Raw genomic sequence first — 19,947 nt, 5'->3', positions numbered from 1 at the left:
AGCCCTGAGTTCCAGTCCCCAGCACCCAGGTAAAAAAAAAGCTGTCACCTCCGCGCTGGGGGGTGGGCATGGAGGGGGTGGTGGAGAGGGAAGAGCCTGCGGGCTGACTTGACTTGTCAGCCCAGCCAAAGAGCAACAAGTACGAGGGAATGAAGGAGAAACTGATAGAGCAGGACCCCCCCCCACCTCCGCTGTGCGGCAGACAGACAGGCACACACCACACACAAACACATGTACACGCATGCGCACGCGCTCACCCCATACCTGCACAGCAACGATAATAAGCCTTTAATGCAGGACCTTCGGGAAAGCAATCCACGAGTGTCTCCCGAAACTTCCATCTACTGGCTCTGCCTTAGCCTAGGATCCGGTTTCCTGGCCAATGGCCATCAACACTGACCACCCCAAGCAGGACCAACTCTATGTACCCCACTGTCCCCTAAGACATTCACAGGCCCGGTTCTGAAGCTGGAAGCTGACCCTGTCAGGAAGGAGTCAGTGGTAGGCTCAGGCCCACACCACTTCAGGACAGGCCAGAGAGAGCAGCCCAGCCCTCCACGTGAGTGGTTCTAAGGCTGAGGAAGTCAGATCTACAGGGGCAATGTGAACTTGAACCCTGGCTGGAAGACTACACAGGAGCTTTCCAGTCTCTGTATGTGTGGCTCCCATGCAGACGCGGGCGCAGGGGGTGCCCAAACGTCACCCACCCAGTGAGCTCACCCTGCCTCACGGGCAACTGCTCGAAGTCACTTGGCTCACGCTCAAGGCGCACATCTCTGCATACGGTGTGCAGATGACTTCAAGGTCACAGAGATGTGTGACCTTCCTGAAACCCCGGCTTTGACCCATGTGCAAGCCACAACAAATCCAGCACTTGGGCCCAGAGCTGGCCCTCATTCCAGCTGGAGAGCAATTCCTTGGCTAACTTATAAAGGAGGGTTACCAAATGCAAGCAGCAGAGGCCAGGCAGGAGGACGCTGGCACGAAGAGGCGCTGATGGTTGTCGGAAGGGCTTCGTCGCTGGGTCACCACTGGCCTCTGCTGCTTGCAGTGAGCACAGCAGCAAGCTGGGGAAAGCCAGAGCAAGCAGGCTCGGACACCATCACCCTCAGGACTCTGGGCAGGGCGCTGTCTCCACACACTCCATTTCACTGACTCCCCACGCACTGCCTCAACCAAAGGCAGATCAAGACTGTTGCCCAGGCTGAGCTGGCTGAGCTGATGTGTCTCCCGCCAGCATGGGGGGGGGGGGGGTTAACCAGATCCAGGAAGAAGCCTGGATCTTGAATTTCCTGAGCAAAGGTCTGTGCAGGGGCTCAGAATACCTGGCCAGCAGGGGGCAGTGAGATCTGAGTATATCTGGGCTTCTGGGACAACTGAAGCCCAGGGTGACACAATGTCAAACCCAAGGAAAGGACATAAGCGTCATCAGAGGGCTGTCTCTCACAGCCACCGGGTATTCTACAGGGGCCACCCCTCTGTGACTCCCAAGACTGGAGACGGAAGGCCCTGCTTCTAACCTGGCAACCTGGACGCCATGCTGGTCCGAGCCTCAGGGTCAGCAATGGGGACTGGGATACGTGTGTGTGTGTGTGTGTGTGTGTGTGTGTGCGCGCGCGCGTGCAATAGAGCTGATCAGTCCATCTCTAAATGCAGCGCTAACGCAGGGGACGAGGAGGGAGAAGGGAGATGCATCTGGGCCTCCAGAAAGCAGCAGTCTCTGTGCCGGCGGCCTAGAGCGGAGAGCCGTGCCTAGAGCACAGGCTCGCCACCAACACCTCACCGCCGAGGGCTGTGCATCCCGGTAGCCAAGCGGGGAGGCTCCAGTCTCCATGCGTCTGCTCCTCCACTTTAAAATGAGGGCTCGGGGTTGCTGCCCTCCATAGAAGGAGGACGAGGATGAGATAAGAGAATGGCACTTCAAGCCGTGCCTGGTCCCTGGCAGAACACGCCCTCCCCTGAGAAGGCATGCTATCCTGGCCACCATCACCGTCCATCACAGAGACTGGTCACACCAGGTTTCCGTGCGCCTCTGCACATGGGGGTAGGGGGTGGGGGGGGGAGATCAAAACAGCCCACCCATCCCTATGGGGCTGCAGCGGAAGGCACGAGACGCGAAGGCCACTCCCGCCACTGCAGCACCGTCACGAGACAGAGAACAAACCTCTTCCAGAGGCACAAGGCCACTCACTGCCTGTGCTGAGGCAGACGGCCCTCGTGGGGTCACACGGAGCCATGCACACGATTTACAACATGGAACCCTGTCACTGGCACGCTGGCCTGGCAGACCTTTCTGAGACATTTGCATAAGCCATCTGATAAGATCATGTCAGACACACTCCCAGTTCCCATGACATAGATTTTGCCAAGGCTCTGCTTAATCCTCTGACCTCTGGGGCCATTATCTCCCTCAACGACTCATGCTTAGTCTGGGAAGCCTCGGAATGAGCCACGCCAAGGCGTGCAGAATCATACGGCTGGATGACGGCCAAGGTCAGAGGGCTGCATGTTCATAGCCAGCCGGAGGCTCAGTGCCCAGCTGTGGAGAAAGCAGCCACGGCTGAGAAGGGCCACGGGGTATAAGTAAGTGGCCAGAGTAATATCTCAGAACAGCCAAGGTCCCCTCCACCGTCAGCCGTGGTAGCAACTGTCACAGCAGCACAGTCTCCTCCTCGGCCTCACTCAGTTCACCTGCTAAAGAAGAAACAGCTCAGAGTCATCAGGAGCCGGCACCTGCAAAGCCAAACCTGGGCTCCTCACTGCCCCCTGAAGGCCAAGAATGAAACAGCATGGGAGAGGGCTCTGTCCACCCAACTCACGGCCACCACACCAGCCCCCAGCTCCCCTGGCCCTCGCTCTGCCCTGCCTAGCTGGGCGCATCCTCCTCCCTGGGGAACACGGACCCAACTGGTGCCAAGTGTGAGGGCAGAAGCACCGATCTGAGTCCACGCTCTGCCACCTTCCATGTGGCAAGTCACCCTTGGCTGCCATCTAAAGTGAGAAGCACCTAGACTGTCTGTGAGGGCCCCTCCACACAGGGCTGGCTATAGCGGTGGTCCTCAACCTGTGTGTCATGACCCGTCTGGGGGGGCGGGTTCAAACGACCCTCGTTCACAGGGGTCGCCTAAGAGCGCTGGAAACCCCAGGTGTTTACACGGAGTACCAGAATCACAGTTATAAAACAGCAACGTAAACAACGTCATGGCTGGGGGGGGGGGGGGGTTCCACCGCAGCACGGGAAACTGCATTAAACAGTCGCGGTGCCATTAGGAAGGCTGAGAGCCGCTGAACCACAGGGACATGACCCACTCAGAATGGAAGTGATGCTCTCCCATAGACTAAAGGTCCAGGCACAAAGACAGGGAGGGTAAGCCCACGAGGCGAGGCATTCTCTCTCCACTCCCTCTCGCCATGAGAGGACAGGTGCAGCCACACATCCCTGCCGCGTCACTGGACTGCCTCACCACAGGACCGGAAACGGCAGAGCCCAGGCCTGTGAACTGAAAAGTCCAAACTGCCGCCTGTGTCGTTGATACCCGGGTATTTTTCGTCACGGAGGGGGGGGGGGGTGTTAAAGATAACACACCATCAGTTGAGATCAGTGACTTCACTGTTCCAAGATTCCAGAGGGCTTCCCGAAGGGGGTAGGACCCCCACACCCCTGCAAGCCATCTTAAGCACGTCTACCTGGCTGAACGGCATCCCACCACTAAGACAAGCTTTGCAGCAGCAGACCTGCTGCTCCGGGCTATGCCTAAGGCTCTGAGAAGTGTGTGCCAATGCCCCACTGTCTGGGCTGCCAGAACCCAGCACACCTGTACCCTACCGTAAAGCAGTCCCCGCCCACCCCACAGTCCCCAGAACCCACCTCATTGAAGAAGATCCTGGGCAGCTGCCTGGACAGTTGATTGGTGGGCTTCACCGTGGTTTTCCATGTCCTCCCAAAGAAGTGTCTGTAGGTGACATCGAAGAGAGAGACTCGCAGGTGGCATCCAAGCTCTGACAACATGTCCAGGATTCCCTAGGGGACACCAGAAAAGAAGTCCTGAAGGGCCACCCCAGTGCCAGTGTGGGAGACCTCCAGGGGACTCCAGGCCACCCAGTGCCAGTGTGGGAGACCTCCAGGGGACTCCAGGCCACCCAGTGCCAGTGTGGGAGACCTCCAGGGGACTCCAGGCCACCCAGTGCCACTGTGGGAGACCTCCAGGGGACTCCAGGCCACCCAGTGCCAGTGTGGGAGACCTCCAGGAGACTCCAGGCCACCCAGTGCCACTGTGGGAGACCTCCAGGGGACTCCAGGCCACCCAGTGCCACTGTGGGAGACCTCCAGGGGACTCCAGGCTACCCAGTGCCACTGTGGGAGACCTCCAGGGGACTCCAGGCCACCCAGTGCCAGTGTGGGAGACCTCCAGGAGACTCCAGGCCACCAAGTGCCAGTGTGGGAGACCTCCAGGAGACTCCAGGCCACCCAGTGCCACTGTGGGAGACCTCCAGGGGACTCCAGGCCACCCAGTGCCACTGTGGGAGACCTCCAGGGGACTCCAGGCCACCCAGTGCCACTGTGGGAGACCTCCAGGGGACTCCAGGCCACCCAGTGCCAGTGTGGGAGACCTCCAGGGGACTCCAGGCCACCCAGTGCCAGTGTGGGAGACCTCCAGGGGACTCTAGGCCACCCAGTGCCACTGTGGGAGACCTCCAGGGGACTCCAGGCTACCCAGTGCCACTGTGGGAGACCTCCAGGGGACTCCAGGCCACCCAGTGCCAGTGTGGGAGACCTCCAGGAGACTCCAGGCCACCCAGTGCCAGTGTGGGAGACCTCCAGGGGACTCCAGGCCACCCAGTGCCAGTGTGGGAGACCTCCAGGGGACTCCAGGCCACCCAGTGCCACTGTGGGAGACCTCCAGGGGACTCCAGGCCACCCAGTGCCAGTGTGGGAGACCTCCAGGGGACTCCAGGCCACCCAGTGCCACTGTGGGAGACCTCCAGGGGACTCCAGGCCACCCAGTGCCAGTGTGGGAGACCTCCAGGGGACTCCAGGCCACCCAATGCTAGTGTGGGAGACCTCCAGGAGGCTCTGGCCACCCAGTGCCACTGTGGGAGACCTCCAGGAGGCTCTGGCCATCAGTTCTACCCCTAGTCAACTACCGGCTGCTCAGTTTCCTTTAGGCCTCAACCTTTCTCCATAGCAACTGGTCTCTGTGGCGTTACAAACCGTGGCGCTCAGCCTGCTCGGGCCAGTTAGAACCCTGAAATGCCCCCAGGAGGCACCAACTTAAGACACATGCAAAGGCAGTAGGGACACCAGAGGCCAGGACATGTCGGCCAGTCAGACCCGGGGCTGCGGCAGCCAGTCTGTTAGCAAACAGAGCCAAGACATGGAGGACATGAGTCCAGGTTGCCTCCCGTGAGACCCTGGATCAAACCGCAGCTGAGGCTGGTGCTGGGACGTGCCTGCCGTGTTGTTTAATGACCCTCCTCTGGCTTAAGCCGTTCAGATGACTCCCTCACTCCGAGCAGCCACGTTAAATCCATCCTGACAGGATGCCCTGCTTTCCTCTTGTCCAGTCACCCAACAAACCTTCCCTGACCCTGTCCGTTTCTACTCTGCCTGGCGCAGTTCCAGGCACCAAGGACAGGAGAGGAACAGAGGAAGAAACTGCCTGCGGGGACCACTCAGGGAAGGGACTCCCGGAAGGCAGCATCTGGGCCGGGAACTAAGAGACGGTGGGGACCTGGGGGCCTGGGGATCTGGGGGCCTGGGGGCCTGGGGACCTGGGGGTCTGGGGATCGGGGGACCTGGGGACCTGGGGATCTGGGGGCAGAAAGCCAGCAGAACTTGAAGCCCAGCACCAGTCAGTCCCTAGGGCAAGAGAGCTGGGATTCTCAGGGACTGGAAAGAGGTACTCGAGATGCTCCATTTTTCCATAAATTACTGTGTCTTCTCATTTTGTGTGTCCTTGAACCTCTGCCAACCGGACAATCCCTGACTAGAGATGCCATGCCCTCCCACATAGGCCAGTTCTCAGAGGTGGCCATTGCCTTGGCTCGATGGGCAAACCTACCAGAACAGAACCCTGACCACCCCCGAATGCTCTCCTCGACCTGCACACAGAACCTCTCCATCCCAGAACCAAAACCCAGAAAACTGGACAGTCCAATGCCGCAGGGATCACTACAGTTACACGAGCTGGACAGTCCCCAGCTGCTCAGCCTGTCCAGGCCTTCCCTGTGACTCCTGGCCGCCCCGGGGCCCAGCACAGACCTCCATGTCCAGGCCTGCTTTCTCAGCAGCTGTTTAAGAAACCTTTTCAGTGGCCATCACCTCTTGAACTCAGCAAAATCCTAGTAATTGTCTATACCACGGAGCCTGTGAGACCACAGCACGCTGGGCTGGGGCCAGGGTAAGCAGGGTAAGCAGGAGGAGCCCTGGTGGGAGCCATGATGCACAGAAACAGCAGGCTGAGCCGGAGCCAAGGTGAGCAGGAGTAGCCGGGGTGAGCAGGAGTAGCCGGGGTGAGCAGGAGTAGCCGGGGTGAGCAGGAGTAGCCGGGGTGAGCAGGAGTAGCCGGGGTGAGCAGGAGTAGCCATTAACATTTAAAGGAGGAAAATGAGCCAGGTGTGATATCATGTACCTGTGTCTCAACACTCAAGAACCTGAGGCAAGAGATAAGGAGTTTGAGGCCATTCTGAGCTACAGAGTGAGACCCTGTCTCAATGATAATAATAACGGGAGTCAGCCGGGCAGTGGTGGTGCACTCCTTTAATCCCAGCACTCGGGAGGCACAGGCAAGCAGATTGCTATGAGTTCAAGGCCAGCCTGGTCTACAGAGTGAGATCCAGGACAGCGAAAACTACACAGAGAAACCCCGTCTCGATAAATAATAATAATAATAATAATAATAATGGTAATAGGAGCAGAGAGATGGCTCAGGGGCTAAAGGCACTTAGTGCTCCTACAGAGGCCCAGCCCCCATGTCTGGTGGCTCCCAACTGCCCATAACTCCAATCAACTCCAGGGGATCTGATGCCCTCTGCTGGTGTCCACAGGCACCTGACACAAACGGAGCACATACACTCATACAGACCCACACATAAAAGTGAAAATACATAGTTGTATTTACTGTATTGCTTAGGCTTTATGAAGTCTCATACAGAAGCCACACTCCTGGTGGCATCTGACTTAGGACACTGACCACTCACTGTCTTTGTGTTTCTTGCGCATTTCAAACTCTGCAAATTAGTTTTCTCAAACCAAGAAGGGGGCGGGGATGTGGTACTCTCCTTCGGGAACCGTCTGGGAAAGGAAAGGCCCTGATAGGGAGCAGTCCAGGGCCAATGGGAAGTAAGTAGCTCCAAGCAGCTGGCTTCCCTCTTCAGGTTCTGCTCTGAAACGAGGGTGAGGCTGGAGCCCCTCACAGGGCTGAGGGTGAGCAACAGCCGTGGCACAGCAGACACCCTGGTACCTACCCCTGTGCAGCAAGCACAGGAAGCCCTCCATCAGAGGGCCAGGAGCTGTACACTGCTCTGGGCTAACAACTGAATGTGTGAATCCTATCACGTAGGCAGCAGCAGGCAACCGGAGAAACAGGGCGTGTTCACCAGTAGGGCGGGCTCCTTCCCGGACATCCCGGCAGGCCAGGTGCTTCAGAGGGGCACAGACCACACAAGTGCCCTTTGAGTAGCTGCGCAGACGCACAGGCTCTCATGGGCGTCCAAGCACGAGCACTTCCCCATCAGCCACTCTGCCCGCTGTAAACCGAAGGAGGGCCACACAGGACGGCGCACAAGGCTCCTTCCTACACCTTAGCTCACAAGACAGCCCACAAGCTGGACTACCCGGGAGTCTACACTGTAGCGCCGTGGGCAGAAATGCCCGCTCAAGGCCCCGGGTACGGACCGAATGGCCGATTCCCGTGCTCTGTGTCTGTCGTTTGAGTACCGCCGAGTCCAAGGTAATGGGCAGAGAGCGATGAGACCCGAGGAGATGAGTGAAAATGGGTGTTAACTGGAAGCCTCGTCTCAGACAGCAGCATTTGAAATGACCAGTGGAGAACCTCATTACCTGCTTAATGAGTGGCCCATCCAGCCACTTCAGGACACACTGGAATGCTGTGGACTCCTTCCCGAGCTGGCGCGCTCTCAGTGGGTGAGGAGGGACAAGTGTGTTTTGGGTGAAGGCTGTGTGCCAGTCATCCATGCTGCCCATCCAACCTCCCTTGTGCCTCCAGGACTCCCTGCACCATCTGTAGCGGAAGGGAAGGCAACAATTAGCAACCCAGAGCTCACCTGACTCGGAAGGATACCGCAGGAGCCTCCACCCCCCCACACAGAACCCCTCACGTGGCAGCCCAGTCCTGCAAACCCCGTTGCAGCAGCTGCATTGCTGGTTTAAGCAGGGGGCATGCAGGGCTGCTCTGAACAGCTATGTGGGTTCAGCACTGTCTGAGGACACCAGGAGTGTGGCAGACGATGCCCTAAAGCATTCAGGGAGCGTGAGCCAATGGGAGCCAGTGAGGTGCCAATCTCCGTCTCTGCTGGTTCTGCACGGAGGGAAATAAGGGCTTGGGAACAGACACCGCCAAAGGCAACGGAGCAGTTACCTTGAGACACGCAGGGGAACGGAACCGAAGGACAGAACGGAACGGAATGAGCAGGAGGCAGAGCCACTGAGTCCCAATGTCATTTTCATTAGAGCCCTGAGGCCAGTCACCAAGAAGGGCCGGGCTATGTGGCAAGGTCTCTTACTGCCAGAGCCAGCGGCGGCGTTACTAGCTTCTCGTGACCTCGCCCATCAGGTGTCACCTGAGCCTGTGCAGCCAGACAGGGTCACCACCCCCCTTCCCTTGCTGTCTCCTCGGCTGACAGATGGTGTGAACAGAGGCCAGTGTGGGAGGAGCGGTAGGGGTGGCCTCCTCCGCGGCTCTTGGTGTTCCCGCCCTGGAGACATCTGCACTGGTGGGACACAGGCCACGGTGGCTGTGGCTCCTGGCAAGTTTGTCACCACACAATGGAAACACCAGCCTCACCAGACAGGAACGGGTGCTGGGCAGAGGCCGGGAAGCGATCAGTGTCACTGCATCTGGACTGCTGGGTACGCGGTGAGGAAAAGCAGAGTAGAGCGCGCCCGCGCCTGCTGCAGAGCCACAGGCCGCTGGGCATCAGGGGAAAGCCTGCTGGGGCTGCTGCCTGCCCAGCCGGCTTTTCCATTGACCACTTCGGAGAAGCGTGGGAAAGTGCCAACTTCGCCTGACACTTTCTCAAACGAACAAAGTGAACCTGCCACTCTGAGGAAGACGAGCAAAACTAGAGCGTTTTCAAACCAAAAAAAAAAAAAAAAAAGAGTTAAGAAACGTCTGTGCCCTCCACTGCCAACCTGACTGCATCATCCTTCAAGACCACCCCTGTGAGCAAGACAGGACAGGGGCAAGACGAATGCCGTCTTCAGGGAGTGCGTGCTCACATGTGTAAGCATGTGCTCACATGTGTAAGCATGTGCTCACATGTGTAAGCATGTGGGAGACCCGTGGAACTCTGAGTGCCAGCTCATTCCAAGCGATCAATAACCAGTGATCATAACACTTCAAAGCCCTGTGAGAATGAAAGGTCCTGAGGCAGAAGCTGGTGAGTAGGAAGCCGGTTTTTTGACAGGGACTCTATTGTGAAAACGACCTGTGAGAAACCATCCATATGGTGCTCGACTATTTGTGCACAACCCCCTGTGTTCCGTCCCCAGGATCGTGTAAGCCACACACCTGTTAATACCAGCAACTGGGAGGAGGCAGGAGACACAATGCGAGTTCAAGGCCTGCCTGGTCTACACAGCTAGTCCAGGCTAGCCGGAGCTGCATGAAGAGACACTGGGGAGGCGGGGAGCACGCAGGGACAGCACCCATCACGGGGCCCTCCTCTTACCCAGTGGGGAGGCGCCCCGGCCCAGAACAAACCGTCTCCTACTACGCTGATGAAAGCCCTACTCTCATCTGTTCTGTGTGTTATCGTGTGGCCGGGGTTACCGATGCCGTTCTTTAAATTAGCTAGTGTTTCTTGGTGCCTGTGGGTCCTGACCTCTCATACAGTGAGCACGAGCAGACAGAGATCGCACACACTGAAGTCTCACGGGGTCCTCACAAATTTCTTTAAAGGTAAAGTGAAAAGGGGTCACCCACCCCTCCATGCTCAGAGTGTTTGAGGACAGAAAAGGACAAGACTGTCAACTGGGGACACACACACACACATACACACACAGACACACACACACAGACACAGACACACACAGACACAGACACACACACACACACAGACACACATACACACACACTCACAGACACACACACACACAGACACACACACAGACACACATACACACACACTCACACACACACACACTCACATACTCACACACACACAGACAGACACACACACACTCACACACACTCACACACAGACAGACACACAGACATTCACACACACATACACACACTCACACACACACATACACATATACCACACTCACACACACACATACATACACACACAGACACACACAGACACACACTCACACACACACTCACCACACAGACATACACTCACGCACATACACACACACTCACACACACATATACACTCACACACACTCACACACACACTCACACACACATATACCACATTCACATACACACACTCACACACATTCACACACATATACCACACAGACATACACTCACACAAAAAACCACACACTCACACACATATACACTCACACACACTCACACACACATACACACATACAGACACACATACACACTCACCACACAGACATACACTCACGCACACTCACGCACATACACACACACACACACAACTCAGGGTCCCTGACTACATCCTAGCCTTCCCTGGAACACACCTACAAACCAGGAACCCCCTCAGTGGCCCAACACCACCCATGTGGCTCTGTCTCCATGAGGACGTGGCAGGCTACCAGGATGCCACACTTCCCCTGTTCTTTGGGAAGAGGGCCCCATTCCCTGCATGAGAAGGGCTGCCTCCAACTCAGCCAGAGGCCTGAAGTAGTTACTCAAAGGGAAACAGGTGATTCCCACACAGTGCCATAGGCAGTTTCCCCTGGGAGACTCAGCCTGGACTGGCACTCCTTTACAGCCTGAAGCTGCCCAAGACTACCCAGCCCTGAATCCCAGGAAATCCGGGTGCAGGAGCAAGCAGACTCAGACAACCAAGGTGGGGGGTGGCTGAAGACAGCAGACAGGAAGCAGTGCCCCTAACCACTGGGGTGAAGGACACAAGCCAACAGTGACTCCGAGAAGCTCCTGCCCCCGCCTGAGTCAGAGTCCCTGGCAAGCGGAATTCTCACCCTAATCCTGGAGCCTGGGAACATGTGACTCTTCACGGCAAACAGGGTTTTTGCACAGGAGCGAGGAGACTGTACTGGAACACCAGCAGAGCCTGGAACATGCACTTGTCCCTACAAGAGACAGCTAAGAAGGCTCAGAGAGAGCAGGAGGCCGCAGCAAGACCAAGGCCTCTAGAGGAAAGAATAGCCGGGTACCAAGAGATGCAGGTGCCTCCAGGAGCTAGAAATGACATTCTCAGCAGGAGGTCCCCAGAGCGACTGCCCTGCCCACACCCTGATCTCAGCTCAGTGAGATAGATTCTTGTATGCCTGATGGTCAAAACTGGAAAAGAATCAGTGTCTGTTGGTCCCAGCCACTGAGCCTGTGGCATCTGGTGACGGCAGCCATGGGAAGGAAGCTCACAGAGGTGCCTACTATAAAAGAGTTGTGGCCAGCACTCACTCCAAGGCTACCTCTTACTGGAAGTGAGGGGCTCCTGGATGGCCCTGGGTCCAGCCCCAGGCTTGCCCGGCCCCTGTGTTTCTGCTGGCCACAGCCCTTGCGGTCTATCTTGTGGTGACCGCACTCCCCAGCCAGCCCCTGGCAGAAGAGGACTGTCCTTCCCACGCATGGCCTTGGCAGCGATTCCACAGGAGAACTTGGGAGAAAGTCACAGCGTTGAGCAGTGCTGCAGGGGAGGGAAGCCAGGCTGGTCTTTCTCCTGGAGAGACGCTGTTCACTGCTCTCCAGATCAAACGGACATGCACTCATTGAGGATCCATATCTGAGAGCACCGTGAGCATTTATTTCTTCTGACCTGAGCCCCCACACTGCCCCTGGCCTTCCTCGGGCCAGTGATCTCACCCCACAAGTCTTGAAAAGTACTCGAGCACCGGCCTACCCTTCCAGGGTCTGCCTGCCCCACGCTGTCCCAACTGCCTGTCAGGTTCACACTGGAGATCTGAAGGGCCCACCTCCCCGCAGCCCTCTGTAGAAATGTTATACAGGGCTGTGCAGTCGATGCAGTCCTGGGAGGTGGTGAGCTCCCTGAGTCAGCACCAGCCCTTGGAGAGACTCTGTCAGTGACTGAAAGAAATATAACCTCCCTGGCAGAGAAGATAGTCTAAAGAGACATTTTATAACCCCAAAGAAATAAAACCTCCCCAGGAATCCGTGCCGGGAGGAGGGAAGGTCAAAGCCTTGGTGGCAGAGAAAGGAAGACTTCACACAGTTCCAACCAGTCAGGCCACCCTGCAGGAGAAACTGGAGCAGAGACAGGAATGGGTCACTGATGGACAGGACCACGCCCTGACCAGGACTACTTAGTCGTGCATACTTCCTGCCTTGTTTGTGCCTAAACTTCATGCTAGTATTCCTAAGGCGGACTTGTGGGTACTGGCCCCTGTAGGGAAATATTAACCAGGCAAAGAAGTGTTACATTTGTTTATGCCCCCTGAGACACTATTACTTCATGAAAACGCGTCACCTTTGTTTCTTCGGCCTTTGTTAATGATGTGAAGATGAGTTATATTTGTTGGCGCTGCATTTGTTTAATTATGTAAAGATGCGTTTGTTATATATACCTCGCCTGCCTAAGGCACCTGATTGGTCAATGAAAAGCTAAAAAGGCCAATAGCTAGGCAGGAGAGGGATGAGTGGAGCTGGAAGGCTGCAAGGAGAAATCTGCACTCAAAGGAACCAGAGAAATGAGGGACAGAGAGACATGCCTGGGCCGCCAGACAGACACAGACTAGAACATACACAGAGAAAGGTAAAAATCCCCGAGGCAAAACGTAGATGAAAAGAAACAGGGTAACTAATTCAAGTTAAAAAGAGCTAGCCAGAAAGGAGCCTGAGCTAGGCCAAACATTCATACCTAATAAGAAGTCTCCACCTCAGAGGGGCCTTGGTCCTGCCTCAATGAGATGATGGGACAGACTTAGCAGACTTCCTATGGGAGGCCGCACCCTCTCCTTGGAGCGGACGGGAAAAGGGGGGATTGTAGGGGGAGCAGAAGAAGAGGAGGGCGGGGGAACTGGGATTGGAATGTAAAAAAATAAATTAATTTTTTTTAAAAAAAATTGACAAAGAAGTTTCCAGCAACTGGAAGGCAGTGTCATCACAGGCCACCCTACACAGGGGGAGAGGCTCAGACAGATGAGTTCACAGCTAATAGGTGCTCCCTCACACCCATGACAACTCTCCTCCTCCCACTCAAGAAGTCAAGGGGGAAAAGATGTCTCCTGGTGGAGATATCCAAAGATGAGGGCCAGTTCTTTTCTCCTCAACCTCAGCCAAGATGCTCACACTCCCTGATTCCGATCTGCATGATGACAACTTGGGTTGGGGTCTTAGGGGCTTCATCTCTGCAGGTCTACTCAGTAAGTGGTGATGGAGGGTTTACCTGTAAGTTTGAGTAAGGGGTGCCTGTCTTGCTCTCATTCACCCTCTGCTATGGGACTAAAGACGTGGTCTTCACCGAAGTAAATAGTCTGGAAGACCACTGGGTACAAACGAGATAGTGCTAGGGCAGTTTGGGACACAAGGTAGAATTATGGCCCCGTGGAAGCTGCATGGCTGAGCCGCAAAGGAGACCAGGGTTGGAACAGGGAGAGTTTGCCCGTTCCCTAAACCCGCAAAGCTGGCTTCAGTGCAAATTTCCACTTGAGCCACGAGTACATCTCTCCGGACCAAGGCAAGAAAGACTGGGCACACCGGAAACCAAGACATCAACGTAGGTTGCATCCCAGCAATGAATGAAGAAAGCGGGATCGACCCTGCGCCCCGAGGGCTAGACAGGGATAGGGCCCGGGCCTCACAGTGCATTGAGGGCAGCACGTACTAGGGCCGGGAAAGATGCACGCACACCAGGCCGTGGGCATCTTCGAGACTCTGGCGAGCGCATCTCATCCGTTTAGGCACCGGGACTGCTGCGGTAACCGGGTCAGAAAGCCGAGGACAAACCGAAGGAGACCCCGACGCCCAACTTCTGAAGGCAACCGGGATGCACCAATGGCGACGCGAGGGGGAGAAGGTGGAAGCTGCGCGACCTAGACCCAGCCCTGTGTTTCGGGCCGTGGCTTGCAAGCACCAGATCGTCAGTGAGACGTCATCTGCACATCCCCGCCCGGGACCCTGAGGTCTCCTCGAGCTGTGCTGCCACCCGCGCTTCCAAAACACGCAAACTTCCCCCGCACTTGGTGCAGTCCACCGCTGGCGTGTTACCTAGGAGACGGGCACCGGATCCACGCTTCCGAGGACGTCCCGCACCGTGGATCCAGCGATCCGGCGGCCGGTGCCCCAGCTGAACCCAAGGTCTCGTGGGTTCAGCACTGGACAAAGGGGGTCGCCCGATCGGCACCCACCCCCGCGAGGAGCCCGACCTGCGGGGCTCGGCGCACTCAGCACAGACCCCGCCTCGGGTCACTTCCTCCGTCAAGGCCGCGCGGCCAATGAGAACCCGAGCCCAAGGACCCTGACTCCGCGCGCGCCAGCCAATCGGCGCGCCGGCGGGAGCGGCATGATTTGCATGGGCTTCTCTGGCCTCCGCCAATGAGGCTGTGACTGACGTGAGTCCTAGCCAATGATAGGCTGCTAGGGGCGTGGCTGCGGGCGTCCCACGAGGTAAAGATGCTGCGGGCGGAACCTGCGGGAGCGAGCGGGATTCGGGGGCGCTGAAGTCGCTAGGGCAGGGCGGGAAGGAAGATCCGGAGCGGGGCGCGGGATCCGGAGCTGGAGGCCCCCAGGTGAGTGCAGCCGGGCGACCCCGGCGGGCACCTGCGAGGCCGCGCTGTAGCGGGTACCGCGGTCCCTCTCCATCCCCTCTTCCCCAGCCCTGCATCCCTGCCCCCGCTGCGGTTCTCACCTCCTCTCCAGCCTCCCCATCTCCCTGTCCACCGTCCCCCTGCCTCCACCCCACCCCTCTCTGCTTCCCTGTCATCCTACCCCACCTTTCAGCCGACATCCTGGACCCCAACCCCAAACTTCATCCCCCCCCCCCACGTCCTCCCGCCCGGCATCCTCACCTCGCCCTTGCCTCCCTGCTTCTCATCCTCTCTCCCGGCCTCTGTGCACTCCTAGTAGCCGTCTTCTCCATTCCTCTCCTTGTCGCTCCTCTAGACTCATTCTTCGTCCTTGCAGCCTGCCGGGTGTCCCTTTCGCCCTGACCCCAACTTCCCACCCATTCCGCTCCCAGGCCCTTCTATCCCCGCCGCCACCGCCACCGCATTGCTATCTCTATTTGCGGTACTCCCCAGCACACTGACACTCGTTGTATCTGTACTCTGTCCCCTGCCTCTGTTTCTAGACCTCTACCGCTACCCTCAGCTTCTCCCCATGCCGGGGCACTGACCCCTAGCACACCCCCACCTCCCCTACCTGCTACTGCTGCTACTGCTGCACGATGCGGAGCCCAGATGCTGCACCGCTTGCCTGCTGCAGTATCTGCAGCAAGGTGTACCTGCCCACCTGCCCTCCCCTCCCGACTGGCACACCCTGCTGCTTCTCCTGGCTCTCCTGGCACTTGTCCTGGGGTCTCCTGCAGGATGCCTTCTGGCACCCTTTGCTGCCTGCCCACGGGCCACCATCCATCCCCCTTCTGACCCACCCTCCCTTACAGCTCAGTCTCATTTTGTGAGTCAGCGTTTTTTGGGGTTGGTAACTTTCTTTGCTTACTGGTGTGAAAGGGACCTGTCTTAAAGGCAGGTGGTCTGGACTTGGAAGGTATGAGGGGCCACATCAGAAACCAGACTTGAGAGGCCCGTTTGGAAGAGGGGCGGGGAGCCAAGGACCCACTGGTGGGGGTTGCCTCTTGCTCCATTGCATTTGTCTGCCCTGTGCTGAACCACATCCAAGGGGAGATGACATAAGTAATAGCTCTTGGAGAGATAGGCTATTAGCATTTATGGAAATTAATACATCTACATGAGCAGGAACACCAAGTTCAGTCCACAGCTGCCCCGCTCTCTGCGGCTTCTGGGTTTCTTCTTTCTCTGCAATTTCTCCTCCCCCTCAGAAACTCCAGCCCCCAACTCCCCTCAGTGCCAAGAATAAGCTTTTACTCTGCACTTAGCGACACCCTGGCCCAGGGTTGCAGGGTGTGTGTGTGTGTGTGTGTGTGTGTGTGTGTGTGTGTGTGTGTAGGGTCCCATCCATCCACCTGCTACCTGCTTCTTTCTTGGCAGACAGGTGCTCTGCAGAGCCCAGACAGTATGCAGCTACTGGGGTCCTGGCCTTGGGATTTTCCAATGTGGAGTCCTCAAAGTGTACTCGACTGTTGAGGTCCTGTTGGTCAAGTCCAGCCTGTAACCTCCCCGAGGGAAGCTGTCTGTGTCTACATGAGTCTTGGTAGTACTTAAAAGTGTTAGGCTGCATCAGGACCCTGTCTGGAAAGCATCCTCGGAGAGAGCCCTTCTAAAACAGGTTCACCCTTTTTGCCTCTTCGCTACATCAGTCAACAAATGCCTTGTGGGTGCCAGTCAGGGTCAAGGTACTAAGCCAGGTAATGGGCAGAGAAAGAGGTAGCGTGGAAAAACTTGAAGCCCTTTTCATACACTTCTAGAGCCTGAAATCTTGGGAAGGTGGATGTGGACCCTGGAGACGGGATGTGTGTATAAAAGCGGTGACCCACAGGAGACGGGGGAGCTGTGACACTCAGGCTGTGTGTGCTATGGAGCCCGAGAGCCCAGAGTTCTGTGGCTGGCCAACTGTCTTTTCATTTTTCATTCACGTCAAATGATTGGGAGGAAATGGCAGGCACCATGTTGATGTGGCCGTTTCCGGGAAGGGTCTGGAGGAAGGAGTCCTTGCCTTGTGTTTGTGGATATTCCGCATGGCAACTGGGCAAACTAAAAAGAAAGCCTCTCCTAGTCCACAATGCTGGGGATGCGGTTCAGTTTCTGAGGACACTGGATGGGAGGAACATGTGTTTGAGCCTTGGTTAGCTTCTCGGTAGACTTTATGTCACCAAAGGCCCCGGAGCAGCTGTTACAGGCAACATCTGGAAAGGTGGGCTAGAAAAGGAGGGCTCTTTGCCTTCCTCCATTGTCTCTGCCAGCAGCCAGGAAGGCTCTCTCTCTCCTCTAAAGTTACAAGAGTCTTGACCACCCAACAGCCAGCCGTCTCCTGCCCCACGGGACAGAGATTCATTTATCTTCTCACTGACTTGAGCCCGATTCACACCATGGCTGTCCAAGCTGGAGGAATCCAGTGCCCCATAGACACAATGACTGCCCTTTGGGAAGGCCGCCGCTGAGGCATCACTGACATTTCTAGATGCTCTTGTGGTGTGTCAAAGTCACAGGACTGTGCTCTCTCAGGAACAGGTGTGGGAGGAGTATCACTGACCACAATAAATTCTCAGGGACTCCGGTCGGCCTGACCTGGGAAAGTCCCAGCACAGAAGTACTGCTGTGTTTGGGGGTTGGGGGGTGGAGGCAGGAAGCTGCCCGAGGCTCTGGGTGTGATGAGGGGGGGAAGAGAGTCCTCACTGGAACTGTACTGCTAACCACATCCTGGCCCTAGCAATAATTCTGTGGAGTAGGCTTATTAACCTACAGGGGAAACTGAGGCATAGAGTGGCAAGGAGACACACCCTGGCCTCCCAGCTAGTGAAGAATCTAGTTCTGCCAGGGCTGGGTAGCAAATGCCCACTACGTGACACTGCCAGGCTCCAGCCAGTGCCAGAAACCCTCCAAGTGTCCAAGAGGAGGTCCAAGGTACTGGGTATGACTTATCTTTAGAGTGGGTCTGTTAAGAGTCGGGTCCTAGGTGTGATGCGCTCTTTTGGCAAAAAGAACAAGGGAGAACACGTACCTGGATCAGGGGGGACCCTCCTGGTCTCCATCCGTCCTCTGTGAGTTGGCTCACGGTTTTCTCTTCAGCCTGAGCTCTGCTCTGAGCAGCTTCCAGGCCTCTGCATCCTCCACCACAAGCTGGGGTGAGCTCAAGGGCCAGTGCTCACAATAGTCTGGCCACCCTGAGTGTGTCCTGCAGCAAGGCATCTCAGTTCCTAAATTGTCTCCTTGCTGGATGGCGTCTTAACAGACCTCCCAAATGGTGTGCGGTTATCTCCCAGAGACATGGCTGGGTACCTCCTTGGGGTTGCGACCGTGTTACCCAGTTCGATAGCGTGCCTTTCTCAAACTTCCGCCATATGCTAGCCAGTTTCCTCTCTTTCCAGCATGCGGGGGACTTGCGAGTTGACTGGGTTCAGCTCAGCAGGATTGGGGAAAGGGAGGGCGTGGAGAAAGGATGAGGCATCCCCTTACTTCTCACCTGCAATCCAGCCACGGCTAGGGTGGTTCTTCCTCGCTGTAGTCTCAGTGAGCAGTCACGACCCACCCGATGCCCAACACGCTGCTGACGGCCACACATCTGGGTCTGCTTTTGGTTGCTCTAACGAGATACCTGCAACTAGGTGATTGACAAAGAGCAGAGGTTGGCAGTCTTCCGCACACTCACTACCAAACGTGCCCACTTCCCTGAACTCTAACTCCCGAAAGTGTTATTCTTTCTTTCTTCCTCCTCCTGTCTCCTTTCTGTAAACATTGGCCCTGGCACGGGGCCTCCCCCCCCACGTCCATACACCTGCTTGCTGCATCTCCATCAGAGAACGCACCTTCTCTCCGTGAGCTCTCTATCACTTCCCTTCTGCTTTGTCTTTCGAATCCCGATGGAATTATCCTCGGTCTGTCTTAGAAAAGAAGTTTTTAAGGAAAAAAGAAACAATAATGCAAGTTCATTTGACTCAAGAGTCCTGGAGGCTGCAGAATCCAAGAGCATAACACCTCGTTTGGTGATGTATCATCGCATGGCATAGGGCACGCATGGTCCCACACGGCAGGCAAGCATATGTCAGCTCAGGCCTCTCTTCCCCTTTACAGAGCCCCACCAGCCCTGCCACGGGGTGTCCCACTCCACCGCCATCATCATCCAAACCTGATTGCCTCCCAGTAACCCCGCCCGCAAACACCATCAGCCTAGACGCCAAAGTAGTGCCTCCTGTGGGCTGGTGTTTTCAACACTGGCTCCCCAGCTGTGACCTTTAAGAGACAGGAACTTAGCTGGCAGACATGGATTATAGGGTGGGTCTTTGAAAGCACAGCCCGGGCCCCAGTTCCTGTGTCCACCGTGTGTGATGCATCTACCAGGAGCTCACCAGGCCATGCCATGGGGCTGAGACGCTCTAGACTGTGAGCCAAAGTAAGCTGCTGTTGGATGTTCTGGTCACGAGAAGTCGTGAATGTCACGTGGATGTGAGGTCTAAAGACGCCAGCTCCCCTCTTCCGTCACCCCAGTGAGTGAGCCCCTACGAGGCTGGCCCCTTGGTTTTTATGGTCCTACTCTCAGGGCCCCTCTGGGTCCAGCCTTGGTACTTCACGTGGGTGGGAGACTCCACCCCTCAAGAGCACACCCAGGACTTGGCTGGCACAAAGCAGGTGCAGTCGGTATCAGTCAGTGCCTCCCACTTCCAGGCCACGTCCGAGCCCCAGGCATAGAACTTTCTGGAACCCAGTTTAGGTCCCAAGAACAAGATCAAAGCAACTCAGCCCCTGGGGCAGAGCTTGGGAGAACCCAGCAGACTGTCTCCTAGGCAGAG

General features: G+C 56.6%; 1 protein-coding gene across 1 annotated transcript in view; it reads right to left on the bottom strand.

The window, feature by feature from the left end:
* LOC127215598 (nephrocystin-4-like) overlaps window positions 1–14,771 on the bottom strand; it is a gene marked incomplete at its 3' end in the record, with an annotated part of 52,417 nt that extends 37,646 nt beyond the window's left edge. The window contains 3 exon segments of the mRNA XM_051176001.1: window positions 3,869–4,021; window positions 8,063–8,243; window positions 14,574–14,771. Coding sequence (XP_051031958.1) covers window positions 3,869–4,021; window positions 8,063–8,206 — 297 coding nt within the window.
* Between the last annotated feature and the right edge of the window lie 5,176 nt (window positions 14,772–19,947).

Source organism: Phodopus roborovskii, unplaced genomic scaffold (assembly GCF_943737965.1).
Source record: "Phodopus roborovskii unplaced genomic scaffold, PHOROB, whole genome shotgun sequence".
In the NCBI taxonomy this organism is placed as follows: domain Eukaryota; kingdom Metazoa; phylum Chordata; class Mammalia; order Rodentia; family Cricetidae; genus Phodopus; species Phodopus roborovskii.
The sequence above is the reverse complement of the archived record's forward strand: the minus strand, read 5'-3'. Positions and strand labels throughout refer to the sequence as shown.